We start from the raw sequence: 15,695 nt of genomic DNA on the forward strand, positions 1-15,695 counted from the left end.
CCCCGCCCCTCACCGCCCCCGGCGGGAGCGACCCGGGAGCTGCGGCCGCTCCTCCACCTCCAGTTCCTCCCCGCGGCGCCCGCAGGTGAGGGAGCGGGCGTGGGAGCGGGCGGGCTGCTTGTCTGTTTTGTTTATTTATTTCTTCCCCTCTCTGTCTGTCTGCATTTACTTATTTAATTGAAGGGGGCGAGGGGCGGTTGGTGTGAGCGGGGACCGGCGGCCCCGCGCGCGCACCCCCGTCCGTGAGGGGTGGTGGTGGTGGGGGGGGCGCGCGCGGCGGGGGCATGCACGCCCCCTGGCGGCCGGTGCCGCCCCCGCCGGAGGACGCGCGGACCCCGCTCCTGACCGGGACACCCCCGGGACGCCCCCGGACCGGCGGCGAAGGGGCCGTGGCAGGCGCCCGGCGGCGGCGGAGAGCCGGCGGCTCCCCCGCTGCAGGGCCCGCAGGCTGCGAGTCCCGCACGGCCCCGCCGGTGAGTCATCCCGACGCCGCGCCCGCCCGCCCGGGTATAAATATCTCATTCATCGCCGTAGTAACTGAGGGGCTCACGCTGCGCTGCCGCCGGCGGCTCCGCTGAAACTTGGAACGGCTTTTTTCGGCTCCTCGAACCCAAACAGGCGCGTTAAGGCAGAAGGTGAATGGGGGCTCGTTCATAAAAGCTGTCGTAATGTAGTGTTGTGGTGAGATGGTTTGGAGCTGCAAAGGATTGAGGATCTTTGTAGTGGATAACGCGTGCAGCCTTAGTTTTTCTTCCTAGAAGAGAAAGCATCCCGTTTGCCTAGAATGCTCACCTAATCGCATTTCTGTCAAAGGTCAGCTACAGCCACTGTCCAGATAAAGAACAATTATGTTTTCCATTATTTCTATCCATTAAGTGCCACCAGAGGATCAGTAGTGGCTGCAGTATTGATTCACTTCCAGTAGGAACTGACATGTTTGAACTGAGTAGTTCTCGGTTTATTATAAACAAGCTCTTAGTCATACCCTCGTACACAGTTGGAAAAGTACTCGGGAGAATTTATCTCCCAAGTTGATCACAGCTGGATGCTTTGGATGGTCCTGCCTGTTATGGGAAGTGTTTTCAGAGACAAACTGCTGCAAGGTTTAACTAGTCCACACATGCAAGTCTCACCCAAAATCCCCGCACAAGCCTTGTGGTAAGGCTGCAGAGCGCCTGAATGTTTTCCATCTTGTTGACACGGGGTGTGGCTTTGTAGACCTGCAACTCCTTGGAATCCAGTCACATTTGGACAAACCCGAGGCTGGAGACGCAGCTGAGCTGAGCGTGGCTGCCTGTTGCAGAGATTGATGTCAGGAAGACGACCCAAACCTTGAGCATATCGAGGTCAGGAGGCCCCAAAAATGATCTGAGCCGTGGTGCTGCCTCTGTGCTCGGCTGGCCGGGGCCGCGTGTCCAGGAGGTGTTCTGCCACGGCAGCTCGCAGGGTGGCTGGGCTCTTAGCTGGGGAATGCATCCAGCTCTGGAGTGATTCCGTGTTGGAGTGGAAACTCCAACATGGGAGGGCCGTGGTGCTGCTGTTTGGAAAAAGCTCGGGCAGCGCTGATGTTTCTGAAATCCGTAGGTGACGTTGTTCGCCTGCGGTTTTGCTTGTAAAAACCAGCTGAGCTGCTCCGGGCGGTAGAGCAGCGGTGTTGCGTTTTGAGGTCTGAACGATGCCACGGTAAACACATCTTGGTGCACAGTGGGGTTTTACAGATGAGGGACTGAAACGCAGCCTGGCCTCGTGGCTGGGGATTATATTCCCTGTATTCATTGGTAGGCTTGTGCTGCCCATTATCCAATTTATAACTCTGCCGTGGATTAGGACGTGACAGATGGGGAAATGTCAGTCCCACTGCAACTCCTGCTCTCAGGTCGCTTGAGCAGCTCAGCCCACATGAAACAAGTGACAGCAGGGCCGGAGGAGTGACAAGCTAAGTAAGCTTCAACAGGTATAGCCTTCTATCCCCCAGGGGTGCAGGAACTGGGAAAGGGGATTTTTTTTTAATAGGGAGTAATTGGTAATAATGGTGATCTCTAGTTTTTTAAGGACAGTATTCCTACAGAGACCTTGTTAAACCTGAAGCAGCCCTCTTGCCCTGGCTTTGAGACTTAGGGAGTCTGTGTAATACCTTATCTCCTCTGCTCCATTGCACCTCCTGTACAACCTTATCATTTTAAACACTTTCTGCACTCTCTTCCATTTTGCACCTTTAGTGGAGAGCTCTCTTTCCTCTGATCTGGTCTCTCAAGCTGTGTGTCCTTTTTCAATCCCCCTCATTCCTGAAAAATGGCATTTTCTGAGATATTTACAGGATCTGAGTCAATATTTCTGTGTTTGTCTTGGTAAACAAAACCAGTCATTCTCAATCCTAATCGAGTCATTCAGTTACTGTGCTGTGGGCTTCTCTCAAAGGAAGACCAGTGATTCTGGACTGCACTTCCACTCATGACATTCTTTTATGTGAATTTGAAGATTTCTTCCATTCAAGTTCTTAAGTCTCCTTTCTCATTTCATTGTAAAACTGCCTCTCAAAATATATCCACCAAGGTAATTTTTTCTAATCATTCTTTCCCCAGGGAAACATTAGCCACTCTTTAAATAAGCAGTGGTCTCATTCTCCCTCTCTCTCTCTGTTTTTATTTCCCCTCCTCCCCTCAGAAGTGCTGAGCTGTAATTTTTGTGAATTAGGCCTCCCTGTTGCGCTGTGCTGCTTTGCATATCATGCTTGTTTTGATCAACTTTTTAAATTTCATTTTATGCACTGTTTTGGAATTCTGTTTTGAAGACTAATCTCTATTGTATATCCAGACTTGTTCTTTGGTCCACAGCACAGTTTCTGGATGTCTCTGGGCCATCTGTCATGCTGATTTTTTTCAGGAGAGATCAGTTCAGGTTGTCTGGAAGGGCTCCCATTCACTGTGTAGGCATTGTGAGAAGCATTTTGATTTCAGGGCTGTGGATCTCTACTGAACTAACCAGAACTGAAACAGGCTGGGGAGCTTTTGCTTTTTGGGGAATGGCACCTTTCCCACCTGGTGATGTCAACACGTGATGTGGTGACTGCATGTGGTCTGAAGAGCAGATCTATTGTTAAAGGACGCTAAAGTCTTCAGAGCACTTATTTTTTTTTTTTTCCCAGATCCTCTTGCTCTATAAAAATCTCAGTTTTGGAAGAGGCTCAAGGCTAACTTGCAAAAGCTGTGGTTCTTCTCTGCTGTGATTTCTTAGCTTTCTGAAGCAGGATGTGTTGCCTGTGGAGCACTGTGGGATGAAGAGGCAGCATAGATAAAGTGTTGACTCTGAATTTATTGTTTCCTTTGTATATGATTTGCTACTTTGGTTTGAGCTGTAGCAAAGACACAATCCAGCCTTTCTGGTAAAGGCTTTCAGGCATTTTTAAATACATGGAGCAAGAGGCAGGGCTGCCATGGTATGGTCTTCAACAGAGAGCCCTTTCCTGTTTTCAGTACTGAATGAGTTTCAGAAAGTAGAGTTTCAAAAGAGAATAGTCAGCCAATTTTACAACAGTTCTTTTCCTTTTGCAGCTTTTAGTTTGTGGTAAATTTTTCTTTTCCCACAGCAACCATGCCACAGCACAGTTGTAGTTCTGTTTGTCCTCAGTAACCAGTGTACAACTGCTGTTAATCCGAATTCCTTCTCAGGGAGGAGGGATTAGAAGTTAGCCCAGGCATCTTGAACAGCTAGACAGGCAAGTGCTTTTCTTTTGCTTTCTCAGATTATTATTATTATTATTATTACTATTATTATTACTATTATTATTATTAATCTTAACGCTTCATTTGCAGATTATTCTTTGGTTTTGGAACCTGATTCTTTCTTTTAGTCCTAAGGCATTTCCAGTGCAATCCATAATTCTCTTGAGAGGGTCCAATTTCTCTTCCTTGTATTTAGCATTTTGCTCATTCTAACCACTTTAAACTTTAAATTTGATAAAAAAATTTCTTCTAACTATAACTGTGTCTCACATTACTAAATTATCTGGCTCTTTCAGTGCCTGTTCAGCAGCTGTTGTGTAGCACAATCTTCATTGTGTTCTTTTCATTTACACATCCATTCTGGTGGCCAAGAGTGGGCTACTGCTCGTTTGGGAATGACTCTTTGAAGTCCTGGAGAACTTACCTTGAAGAGTTTGTCAGAAACCCCTGGATAGTGTTATTTGATCCATTAAGTTGACAGCATGCTGGAAGTAGTTATCCAGACTTGGCCAAACAAAAATTGCTAAAACCTGTTGATGAATCTTAAACATCCTTTTCATCTCTTGCATGGCTTTTTCCCCACTTTTATTGTTGTTGTTTGAGATTTTACTTTTTTACCATGTTGTTTTTAATTTCTCTCTACCTTAGTTTTTCCTGCAGGCCTTATTTGGATATTTGAAAAAAGCAACAAAACAATTAGAGTGAAACAGGGAGGAGTTCTTTGGCCAGATGTTGTTCTTAGGTGTGGATTTCTGGTTTATCCTTAACAATGTCTGGGTGAGAAATCCAGGACCAACAGCCATCTCTTCCTCCAATCCCTACAATGAATGTGGAATTTACTCTGTTGCCCCAATGTTTTCCATTGCTGTTGGAACAGTAAAATTAATTCGAGGCAATTTTGGTCACTTTTTGTGTGTTACAATTTTTGATCATCACAGTAGCAAATCTGAGAAAGCAGAGAAATATTCATGGGAAGCTTTGGGAAAGGGAAACTCCTCAGAACCTGCCTTTTCACCACGTGTTGTGGTTAAGGAAATGTTCAGAATCTCTCAAAACATGAGACTATTGGTCTCTTTCTAACTTCCATAAAAATCCATAGGCTCTGAGCCCTGACTTAGACTTCCAAGCATGGGATTTATTTTCTGTGGGGTGTACTCCAGCTGTTTTGTTCTTGTAACAGCAAGGAATTAAGAAAGGCTGTGGAAAACTGACCTGTGCCAGTTGACAATTTCCCTCCACCCTGTTGAGGCTTGCTTCATCCTGTTTTTGGGCTGCACTTTCAGCTCCAGGTGTAAACTCAAAATCTAATATAGAACTTCATCAAAATGAATTAAATGCCACAAATAGTGGGGAAAATTAACTGTGAAACCTACTGTCATTGAAAAAGCATCAGTACATCTCTGAGCAATGTGTTTAAACAACCACCAAACAATGGGTGAGCATTTTAGTCAATGAAATGAAGAGCTAGACTCTTCAGAGACTAGGGGATGGCCACTCTTGAGTTTAGCAGTCCTGCAAATATAACCAAATATAATTTCAGCTAACAGAAAGACACTTGCCTGGTCTCTAACAACTTCTGTCCTTTTCAAGTTTGTGACTTGGACTACTGAGATGCTTGTAGAATTGAGGGTCAACCTTCTAAACACATTTGTGGGGGCAAAAAGTGCACTTTTCTATTAGTCCACGACCCAAGGTAATTATAGGCTCAGGATAATTCTAATTGTAAATGCAGCTTTTTCATGTAAATGATATAATAGACTCAAGAGTCCAGATTATTTAAAATGAAAAAAAATCAGAAAATAGAAGCACCTTTAGTGTCATAATGAAAATTCTTCTATATCATATATACATTTTTTACAGGTAACAATTTTTGATAATTCTGTCTTGGGGCAATGGATAGCCCAAATAAATCTCTGCAGCCACACCAGCTTCACAAAAACCTGTGCTGAGGGACTGCTGGTTTTGCCTGCATGGGAGCAGGAGTGAGAAATGCCAGTGCTGGCAGCAGGCAGGAGCTGCACTGGGGCCCAGCTGGGCTCACTCCGCATGCTTCTCATTGAAACAAGAATGGCAAAAACCTGGACGTTGCTTCAGGATCGTTACATAATTCCTCGTTTGTGTGCCTTCAGGACCTGCTGCAGCCTTACAAACAAACAAACAAAGCCTTTTGTGTTCCCTGACAGCCTTCCCGGGCAGCACAGCCACCCCGATGGCGTCCGCCACTGCCGTGCCTGTAGGATTTCACTATGAAACCAAATACGTAGTGCTCAGCTACCTGGGCCTTCTAGCACAGGAGAAGCCACGGGAGCATCCTCCTCCTCCTCCTCCTCCTCCAACTCAAGGTAATGTTTGCATGTTCATCTCTGTGTGCAGCTGGGCTTGCAGTTTGTTCTTGGGGGGTTTCTGCAGGGGTGCAGAGTGTGAGGCTGATTCGGTGTAATGAATCTCTTGGTTTATTTCAATTGAAAGGTGAGAGGTGTTGATGGAAACAAATCTGTTTGTGTGTAGATTACTGTTTTAATTTGAGCTGTGCCAGGGCTGACTGGTGTTTAGGAAGCAAGTAAGTGGTTTTAGTTGCTGTCTTGAGGCTAGGATATGTATTACCTTTGGATGGATATTTATTAACCTTTGTTGAGCCATCGTGAGGATTTCAGCCCATGCTTGCTGTTTTTTTGGGACACAAGTGGAAGTAGGTAAGCAGGGGTGAGGTGATGTTTACTGGCATAAACTGAGTGGTGTCTTGGGCAATCTCCTGTGCTAAATAGTTTTGCCCTGTTACACTGAGGCTGCTGTTGTTGTCAGTCAGTGCTGGTGCAGAGATGTGGCCTATGCTACTTCTGTTCATTTATTTATTTATGAGAAGTCAAGGGCTGCACAGAGTCAGATTTTTCTCCCAGGACAGATTTTTTCTCTCCAGGTTTATGGATAAAAGAGGTTAAATAAATAAATAGAAGGCAGAATAAAAGAAGTTTGGTAGTTTGTGTTTCACATAAACCTAGGAGGTAAAACTGTTCTTTATTTTGTGGTGGCAAGCACTTAAGCAATGTTGTTTGTCAGGATTGCCTGGGTGACTTGTCACTTCTTAATGATGTTTTAGTCACTATTAGTTGTGTGATTCAGAAGTTATTCTGATGAAAGGAGACTTTAAAAAAACCCAAAGCAAACAGAGACAGTCTTCAGAATCTTTGTTTTCTTTGAACAATCATTTAAGAATGCATATGCTGTCATTTACTGAACTTACCTGTCATCAAATGAGAAATTCCTGAAAAGACTGCAACAAGGTTATGACAGAACTGCTTTTCTGTTTGGTACTAAATCACATAGCACATGCTAGTTATATTATATATAATTCATGAAATTAATGTTTTGTAATTCATAAACTGTAATCAATAAATACCTTTGTGTATTTAAGGTATGTTTGCTACTTCGATTTTGTCTTCATCTGTGGTCCATGAAAGGAGAGGCATCTTAGCTGTTTCACAAAGCCCTTTGTTGAAAAATGTGCTTATTTTAGCAGTAACATCTCATTCTGAACATCCCACCCATTTATAACTGGGCTGTAACTGGAAATGTATTTGGTACTTATAAAGGTTCAATGTGTAAGAGTCTGCTTTGTTCTAGAAATAGAAGATTCAGAAGGGAAAAGGCTAGTATTAAAGCTTTTTAGAAATGATTTGGCTGTAGTTACCTTTGAAGTATTTGCAAATTGAGTTGAAACCTTTCATTTTCAGAATCATTCTCATTACTGGAACCTCTAAGCTTCTAATCTGAATTACAGAGGTATATTTAAACTTTCTAAAGAGGAAGCTACAAATTCTTAAATTAAAATTTTGTAGTGACTTAAGAGGACTTTACTTTTCAGATATTGTTTAGATGTGTTAGCTTGTGTCACAGCAGTCTGTAGTTGGACTTGCTAGTAAAATGCTCTAAAGCATTCATACTTTACAACTTCTAAAGAGGAAATCTTCCTACATTTTCCCCACCTCATTCCCCACCCCAGACAGTGACCACAATGTCTCCTCTCCTGGTCATGTTTCACTTTAATTAGGTCTGTCTTTCAGTGGTTTTGCTGCTTTCTGATCAAAGCCTTTGGATTAAATAATTTTGCCTTACTTTTAATTTGCCAACTTGTTTCTCACTCTGTTTTGTAGTGCTTTGAATGGACTTCAGGCTGTATTGAACTGAGCAAATGCTTTTCCTTCTGCTTCAGGATTTGTTTCATTCTTTCCTACCTCACTTTTCCTGGTGGTGGTTTTCTGCCTTCCATGCTTCTGAGAGGTTTCTTTTGTCTGCTAGCTACATTTTAAAAATCCTTTCTCCTACTTTTGCTCACCTTGCTTGTAATTAAGCAGTGTTTGAGCTGCACTCCTGGGTTTTGTGTGGATATTTCAGAGGCTGTTCAGTCTCCATTGGCTATTGAGCAGTTACATACCAGAGTGCATCTCCTTGTTGTTTGGCTCGTGGCTGATGCCTGCTTGCAGTAATCTGCAATCCCCCAGGAGGGGAGCCCAGCCCATAATGGATATTTCCTGCCCTGCCTAATGCACTGCTGGGAGGTGTGCCTGGGTGTTCCTGTGCCAGTGTGAGCTGGGAAACCTGGTGAGAACGAGAGATGGGAAAGCTGGGAAATGGAAATGAGCTGTTGTTGTCTGGAATCCTGTCTTGAGCAGGAGACTTCTGGGTTTGGTGACAGGCACAGGAGGGGTAACAGCAGCACAGCATTCCTGCTTGTCAGTGTGTTTTCCAAGCAGCACCACCAGTTGTTGATACAACAACTTGAGTGATCCCAAATTCCTTCCACTGTAGATTTCTGTGGCACTTCAAAATGCTGGTCAGGAGTCTTTCTACTCAATGGCTGAACACCACTGATTTGTGAATTGAGAGGATTCCAACAAAAAAACACCTGACTTTAATCTTATTTTGCTTTGATTTGGTTATTTTGCTGAAGACCTTCCATGGGAAGCAATGAAGCAGCAATTTTGCCTATTGCCTGTTTCCTTTCCACTGGCAGAACAAACTCCTGTATTTTGTGTTTCATCCATGTGAGGCCTTGACTAAGGTTTGCAGTACTTTCTCTTCATTTATTTTTCTTAAATCCAAATAAGTCTGTGTCGCCCTGATTTTATAAGACTTTGTTAAGCCTTCTGATGTTTGCATTCTTTCAACAAACTTTCTCACACACAGTTCTGTAAATAACCTATGTTTTGCATTCTTTCATGGAGGTGGAGAGAATTGATGGACCCTTGGTCTGTCCAGTGGCATTGGAGAGGTGGCACTGTCACCCTCCAATCCACTGTCACCTTTGGAAAACTATAAATGTTGGAGTCAGAAAATAAAGTTCTTCTTCTTCTTCCTTTTTGTTCCCCTCGAGAGCAGCAGTGTCTGTGTCATCATTTCGTGCCGTATCACAACAAGTCTGTACTCCTGGTAAGTTTTCTGAATGATATTCAGTGTAAGGGGAGTATCCAGGAAGACAAGTTTTAGCTTGCCCTGGTGGAGTGAAGCTCCTTGTCTGCCTGACAGGGAGAGTGAGGGACTCCTCTAGAGGGCAGTTCAGGGCAGGATCCCAGTTCCAGCCACCTTGTGTCACCACTGGAGGATCTTCTGCCTTTCCACTGCATGTGTACCACGCATGGGAGATGAGGAGAAAGGGTGCCCTAGGTGTTGTTAGCATTTCTGTATTTCCCTTGAGTCTCCTCCTACCACAGTGCCCCAGCTTTCAGTGAAGTTTCAACACTCCAGTTAAACTGCAAGGTGTATCTGGTGGGTCAAAAACACCCAAAAACACCCAACCAAAAAACTGATCCTTCCCAAAAGGAGTGGTACTATGCTATCTCTGCCAGAACTGCCTCTGTTACCATCATCTGCCTCTTTTTTCTTTTTTTTTTTACTAGTTTTTTTTCTGGTGTACATCCTTCTGTTTCAAAAACTGAAGAATAAAACTTCAAGATAGGTTAATAGGTTTCCAGTTAAAACTTCTCGTTGTTTGTAGGCCTAATGTGCTTTGCAAGACTGATGGTTTTTTCAGGGTTTTTATTCAATGAATAGAAAATTCAGAGAAACTATATAGAAAATCATGTTGCTGTGTTTCCTTTTGGATCTCTTGGTTGGTCTTAATTTTGTTGCAAGAAGGATGGCTTCACTTACAAGCACTAAAATCACTGGTGGCTTCAAGCAAATAAGGTCTATCTAAATCAACACCTGATGAGGACCTGGAAATTTTTATTTTGCTATCTTCTTTTCAGCACAGGGACTGAAGAGAGAGCCATCCACAGTATTCCAGACTCTTGAAGAAAAGACAGTTTTACTGGGCAAGCCAATATTTTAACATCATAGCTCTATAGTGTTCTGTAATGGATTTCATTGTCTCCAGAGGTAAATCCAGCAAATTTAACAGGCCAGTGCTTTGAGAGATTTTTCCTATTAGTTTTTTTCAGAACAGTGATTCTGCATAACAGTCACTGCAGTTGATTTAAAGCAAAATCCATTAGCAGTATATTCTGTTGCTTTTTGGTAGGTGAACAAATCAGATCAATTGATAAAACACATAGAGTGGCATCACCTAGAAGTCAGTGTGGTTTGAGGCAACAGATGAGTACCTGCATTTAAAATGTGTGGAAGCTCTCAGTTGTCTGTTCATTAGATTGTGCAGAGATCCTTTGTATTTTTGCAGAACTCTTGTCATACCTATAAGTACTGGTTCAGACACAGAAAAAAATTATTAAGTATTGGAACACATCTCTACACTTTCCCCCCTGAAGTCACTCTCATTACAGAAGCTTCCACTGTGCTGCAGTTGTTAGTATTACTAACTTTTTAATTGAGTCAAAGTGCTTTGGGGTTGTGATTCAATGTATTTGTATTAGAAATGTTTCTTTACATTTTATCAAGGAGTGACTTTTAATGTATTTCTCTATTTAAATCTCCTTCCCCATTGCTTGACACCATCCCATGAGCTTGTGGCTGCAGCAAACACTGTGAAGAAAAGTAGGTTTTCTATGTTTTTCTTGACAGAGTGAAAAATCTTACATAATCCCTTAGTTTACAGAGCACCTGAAAGATTTATAGTCAGTGCCACTACTGCATGGTGACATAGGTTAGTCAAGAGGTGAGCAAGGTTTTGACAGTTTTGCAGTTTCCCTGAGGTGCATGCTATCCACAGGACTTTAATCCAATTATGGTGCACAGTGTCCTTTTGACCATTTATTGTCTTTTTGGAATGACCATGTGAAGTGCTGTATGGAGTTAGTGATCAACCATTTTCCTGGTTTCCACACGCATTGGCTTGTAGGAAACTGAGTTTTTTAGGTTGTTTTTGGGCTGTTTGGGCTGTAAAGATTCCCATTGTAGGTCAGAGCAGTCCAGTTCATCGTAATTGAGGTAAGGAAAAGGAGCTTTTTGGGGTGTGAATTCCCACTTGATTAAGCTTCCTCTCTGCCCACAAAAAAAAACCAATAGTGTTAATTGGCAATATCTTGTCTCTTTTTAATATTTTAGACTTTTTCAGTTTCTTTGAAGCTGAGCAATCTTATGGTTTATAAAGAACTTCTTTTAAACATTTTTTAAATCAAGGGCTACATCTGTGTGTGGCAGTCCATGGTCTGGAGTTTGCTGGTGTAATGGATGTGTAAAGGAAACAGATAAATACATTTGTAAAGAGATTTTATATATCTTTGTCACTTCCCAGTGCTTACAGTAATTTTAGAGTCTTACTTAATATTTTAAAAAGTGTGAGGTGTTAAAGAAATATTGCAGTCATGCTGCAAGTAAATTTTTAAGTCAACTGGACAGAAGTTAATATAGTGACCTAGGAGAACTCAAAAATGAAGGTATTGCTAAATTAAAATTACAGGCATGAAAGAAAAAAAATCAGGAGCAATCTGTGACATCAGTGGCTTTCTTTTCCAATCATCCTTCATTCCCTTGAACTAAAAAGACACAACATCTTTTCAATCTCTCCTTATAGTCCCTTTTGTCTCCTGTTAGCTGAAATTTTGGCTCGAGCACTGTAGAATGAGATGTGCAGACTCTGTACCTCTGATGAATGACTTCCCATTCCTCCTCCTCCTGGGATCAAACCTGGCAAACGAGTTAGCCTTGTATTGTTACTGAGCTTCTGGAGTTTTAATAAAGTATTACATTTATTTGGTAGTCAGGTGCTCCCTAATGCAGTGCTTGATGGGCTTTCAGAACACATTTTCCTCTACTTTTTAGGTTACTTCCAGATACCTGAAACCCAGCATCTTAACAGGAACATAATTGTGCCAAAGTGAGCATTTATTCCATAAATAGAAAGTAGAATGCACTAACTTGGTTGTGTAAGAACATGGAACAGAGTGCCTCTGGGTTGGGAAGAGCCTTGCACAGTTGGTTTACCAAAAGCCCAGAAGATGCAAACCCATTTCTTAGGCACAGGAAAGCATTCAATGCTTATTATGTCTCTTACAAACACCATTTCTGGTGTGACCATTTGCAATTTTGATAATGAAAATATATTCTCATCTAAAATAAGCTGGTTTTACTCTTTTCTTCTACCTGTTTGTAACTTGGAAGTTGGATAATTGAGAACAAGATACCCCTCACTTAGGACCTTTGCTGTGTGCAGTGTCTGCTGGTAGCAGTCAATATCCAGGAGATGCAGAAAGCTGGAATCTGTTCTTTATGAGGGGAATAAACAGTGCCAAGTCACTGCTCTGGGAGGGGTGGGGTTTGATGTTTTGGCATGACTGAATAGTCAGGTGCTCTCAGAATCAGCAGCTGCTGCAAAGTGGTGGGTGTTGGGAGATGGAAACCATGGAGTGCAGTGCTGATTATCTAAACAGCTCTTTTGTGCACTGGCAGCAGTGGAATTTCTCTTCTTCCATTTTCTGGGTGACTTCTTATCAGGTATGACAGCTTGTCATGGCTGATCATTGTCACGTTGGTCCTGTGAGGATGGGTGCTCCTCTGTCCTTGCAGATCAGGGAGGGCACAGCTTCACACAGGGGGTGGCACTTGCTCACACTTGTTGCACTTGACTCCAAAGCAGTGGTTCAGTTCTTCAGAGAAGGGACTGGCAGGGCATGAACCAAAAGGAGGAACAGTTTGCTCCTCTCTGGAATTTATTACTCAGACTGGCAGAGATGCTACTTGAGAAGGGATTTAAGAAGCTAAGTAAAGTTGTTCTGAACATGTGTGGTTAAGTCAAATGGAATTAAACTGACTGGTCACAGAAATATATTAAAACATTTTATAGTGATTTAAGCATACATTGGTTTAGAGGGATCCTTGTGCTGAGTTTTTAAGCATTAACACATGTTCAGTGGGTTGATACTGTGGATTTTTAACATATTTTTCAGTTGTAGGAGACCTTGAAAGCTTATTGTCTAGTGTTTTTTTAAGTGCAGGAAATGCACAGTGTACTTCACCAGTGTGAAGTTAACCACACATCTGTGTGTGTTAAGTGCTTTTATAGTTTTCACACACCCCTTTATGAAATTTATAAGTGTCCATTGTGGAAGAAAAGGGAAGGCAAGACAACACTTAAAGTGAAATAAACCAAAGGAAACAGGCAGAGAGAGCAGAGAAATAAACCAAAGGCCACAAAGCTGTCATTCACAAGACCAGCAAATTATGATGTAGTGTCTTCAAAACAGGAGTGAAAAACCATGTGCCAGAAAGCTCCCCTGGCTGTTACAGGACTTACCTGAAGATCTGGGTGTGAGGTGAAGGTGATGAGGAGGAAATTGAGTCAGATGACACCAACATTACAGATAGAAATCCTTTCCCTTTTTGTTTTCTTCTACTGAGTGAAGAATGTCTGTAGAGCAGAGCTTGTCTGGGTAGAACTGTAACCCTGGGTGCAGGTGCAGAAAGGGTGAGAAATTCAGGAGTCCTGAATACCTGGGTTTGTTTGGAAACAGTTTTGTGTCTCTTGGTACAGAATAATGATTAAGATGACTGGGAGTGTGTATAACCTTGACTGATATGGCTGAAACAACTTTTGTTACCAATATCTAGAGTCAGCACACAGAAAATGTATTTGTGATCCCAAACCATGGCATGTGACTTCTGGGGATATGTAGCCATTTCAAATTCCTAAATTTCTTGCTTAAGAGAGGAGAATTGAAAACTGACTGACAATTTTGAGGCCCTTTGCCTCTAGTCTTGCTTGTGAACCCAGTGTTAAATTGTGGCCTGTGGACTCCTCAAGGCCAGGGAAATGATGCACAGTTCACAGGTTTCAGGATTCTTCCTTGGTGCTGTTGCATAGTTTAGTTGCTCTGAGAATGTTGTAGATTTTGCAGGCATCAATATAAATTTTATATTTTGCTGCTAAAAATCAAGCTTATGCCAGTCTGCTTTGTTTTGGTGTAGTTTGATAATAAATGTATTAGGTGTAATGGCTGATTGTTTATGTGCCTTGGTTTGCTTTTGGTCTTAAATTGAAGATGTTGCTTTTAAAGTTCCTGTGTATCTTGTTTGTAGCTTTACAGTTCTTTCTTTCTTTCTTTCTTTCTTTCTTTCTTTCTTTCTTTCTTTCTTTCTTTCTTTCTTTCTTTCTTTCTTTCTTTCTTTTCTTTCTTTTCTTTCTTTCTTTCTTTCTTTCTTTCTTTTCTTTCTTTTCTTTCTTTTCTTTCATTTTTTTTAGTTTTAAAATTTTCTTTAAAGCACCAATTCTACCTTGAATAGGCCTGGAAGTTTATCTGTGTAATATCTTTCTGTGTTTGTGTAATAAACACAGAAATGTCCTTTGGAGGGATCATACTTGTTGCTGTCTGAAATGAAACGTTCACCTCAAATTCCTTTGTACTTAATATTTCAATACCATGTTCCATTATCTACCTTGTTTGAAACATGAAATTAAAACATTTGAATTATTTCTCTGGTTTCTTTCAGGGACTCAACAACAGCCTATGGCACAACATGCTCTGGAGAAAGAGGCTTTGGAGAAGATTAAAATAGAAATCGAGGAGGAGCTAAAACGTCTTGATGAAGAAATCTTGGAAGGTGCTCTTCAGGTTTTCCCGTTTCAATCCATAATCTCTATGCACTGTAATGGTGGTTAATTTGTAACAGGTACTCCAGTTAAAGAGATTTTTGAATGCCTTGAATCTCTTTATCCTCCTCCCCCCACAAGATTTGTACACATTGCCACATGGAGTAAAATAGTTAAAGGTTACCATTTGGAGTGGTGGAGCCTGGCCAAAGCAAACAACTGGATGACATTTAATAGTCTACTATAAATAATGAAAAGTAAGCAGCCCTTGAGCTGCTGCATTTGATGGCAGAAGTCCTCAGGAGCTAATATGTCAAGGAGTGTGGACTTAAACTGTCAGATTTCTCTCTTCCACCAGGTTTATTTTTTGTGGTATGCTTTGACCTGTAGATGTGGCTTTTATAGGACTCCCAGCAAGGAATGATTTCAAACCCATCTTTGCTTTGTATGTGTGTTGCAAATCAGAAATCTGAAATAGAAACACTCCAGAGCTGTTTAAGTTCTTTCATATGAGCTGTCTTAGAAGTTTTAAACTCAGAAGGAAAAGGTTATATGAACAAAATAACATTTTAAGAAATGATACTCTAGTAGTGCTGTAGAGATGTCCATGTGTGGGCCAATTTACTATGAAAAGAGGCTCTTCTGCTGCTCCATCAGCATTGGCATCAGATTAAAATGGGAGAATAGCTGCACATTCAGCAAACTTGCTGGTTAGGATGCAATTGTGAAACAAGAGCTGGTGGGGCAATGTAGCTCAGTCATCTCTGCCTTGTCAGGAGCACTTTCAGAGTGCATTTGGACATTTTTTACTATGATTTGTTCATTGCATGCTTTGACTACAGAACTGTGATTTTTTTTTTTTTTTGTCCCTTATGTAAACTGCTGGGATAAGAATTCTGAGACTGTTGATGTTCTTCTGTGAATGTGTTTGATTTTGTGTACCTTCTTCTCTCAGCATTTACCACCACAGGGTTTGACTGCCACACTTCCCCAGT

The 15,695-nt window shown here is 41.9% G+C and overlaps 1 protein-coding gene across 1 annotated transcript in view; it reads left to right on the plus strand.

The window, feature by feature from the left end:
• Positions 1-6: 6 nt before the first annotated feature.
• BCL2L13 (BCL2 like 13) overlaps positions 7-15,695 on the plus strand; it is a 36,236-nt gene continuing 20,547 nt past the window's right edge. The window contains exons 1-3 of the mRNA XM_041398568.1: positions 7-85; positions 5,906-6,064; positions 14,601-14,711. Coding sequence (XP_041254502.1) covers positions 5,932-6,064; positions 14,601-14,711 — 244 coding nt within the window. The 5' untranslated portion in view covers positions 7-85; positions 5,906-5,931. The remainder of the gene's footprint in view (positions 86-5,905; positions 6,065-14,600; positions 14,712-15,695) is intronic.

The sequence above is a fragment of the Onychostruthus taczanowskii genome, unplaced genomic scaffold (assembly GCF_017590055.1).
Source record: "Onychostruthus taczanowskii isolate IOZ18803 unplaced genomic scaffold, ASM1759005v1 scaffold15, whole genome shotgun sequence".
Taxonomy (NCBI): Eukaryota; Metazoa; Chordata; class Aves; order Passeriformes; family Passeridae; genus Onychostruthus; species Onychostruthus taczanowskii.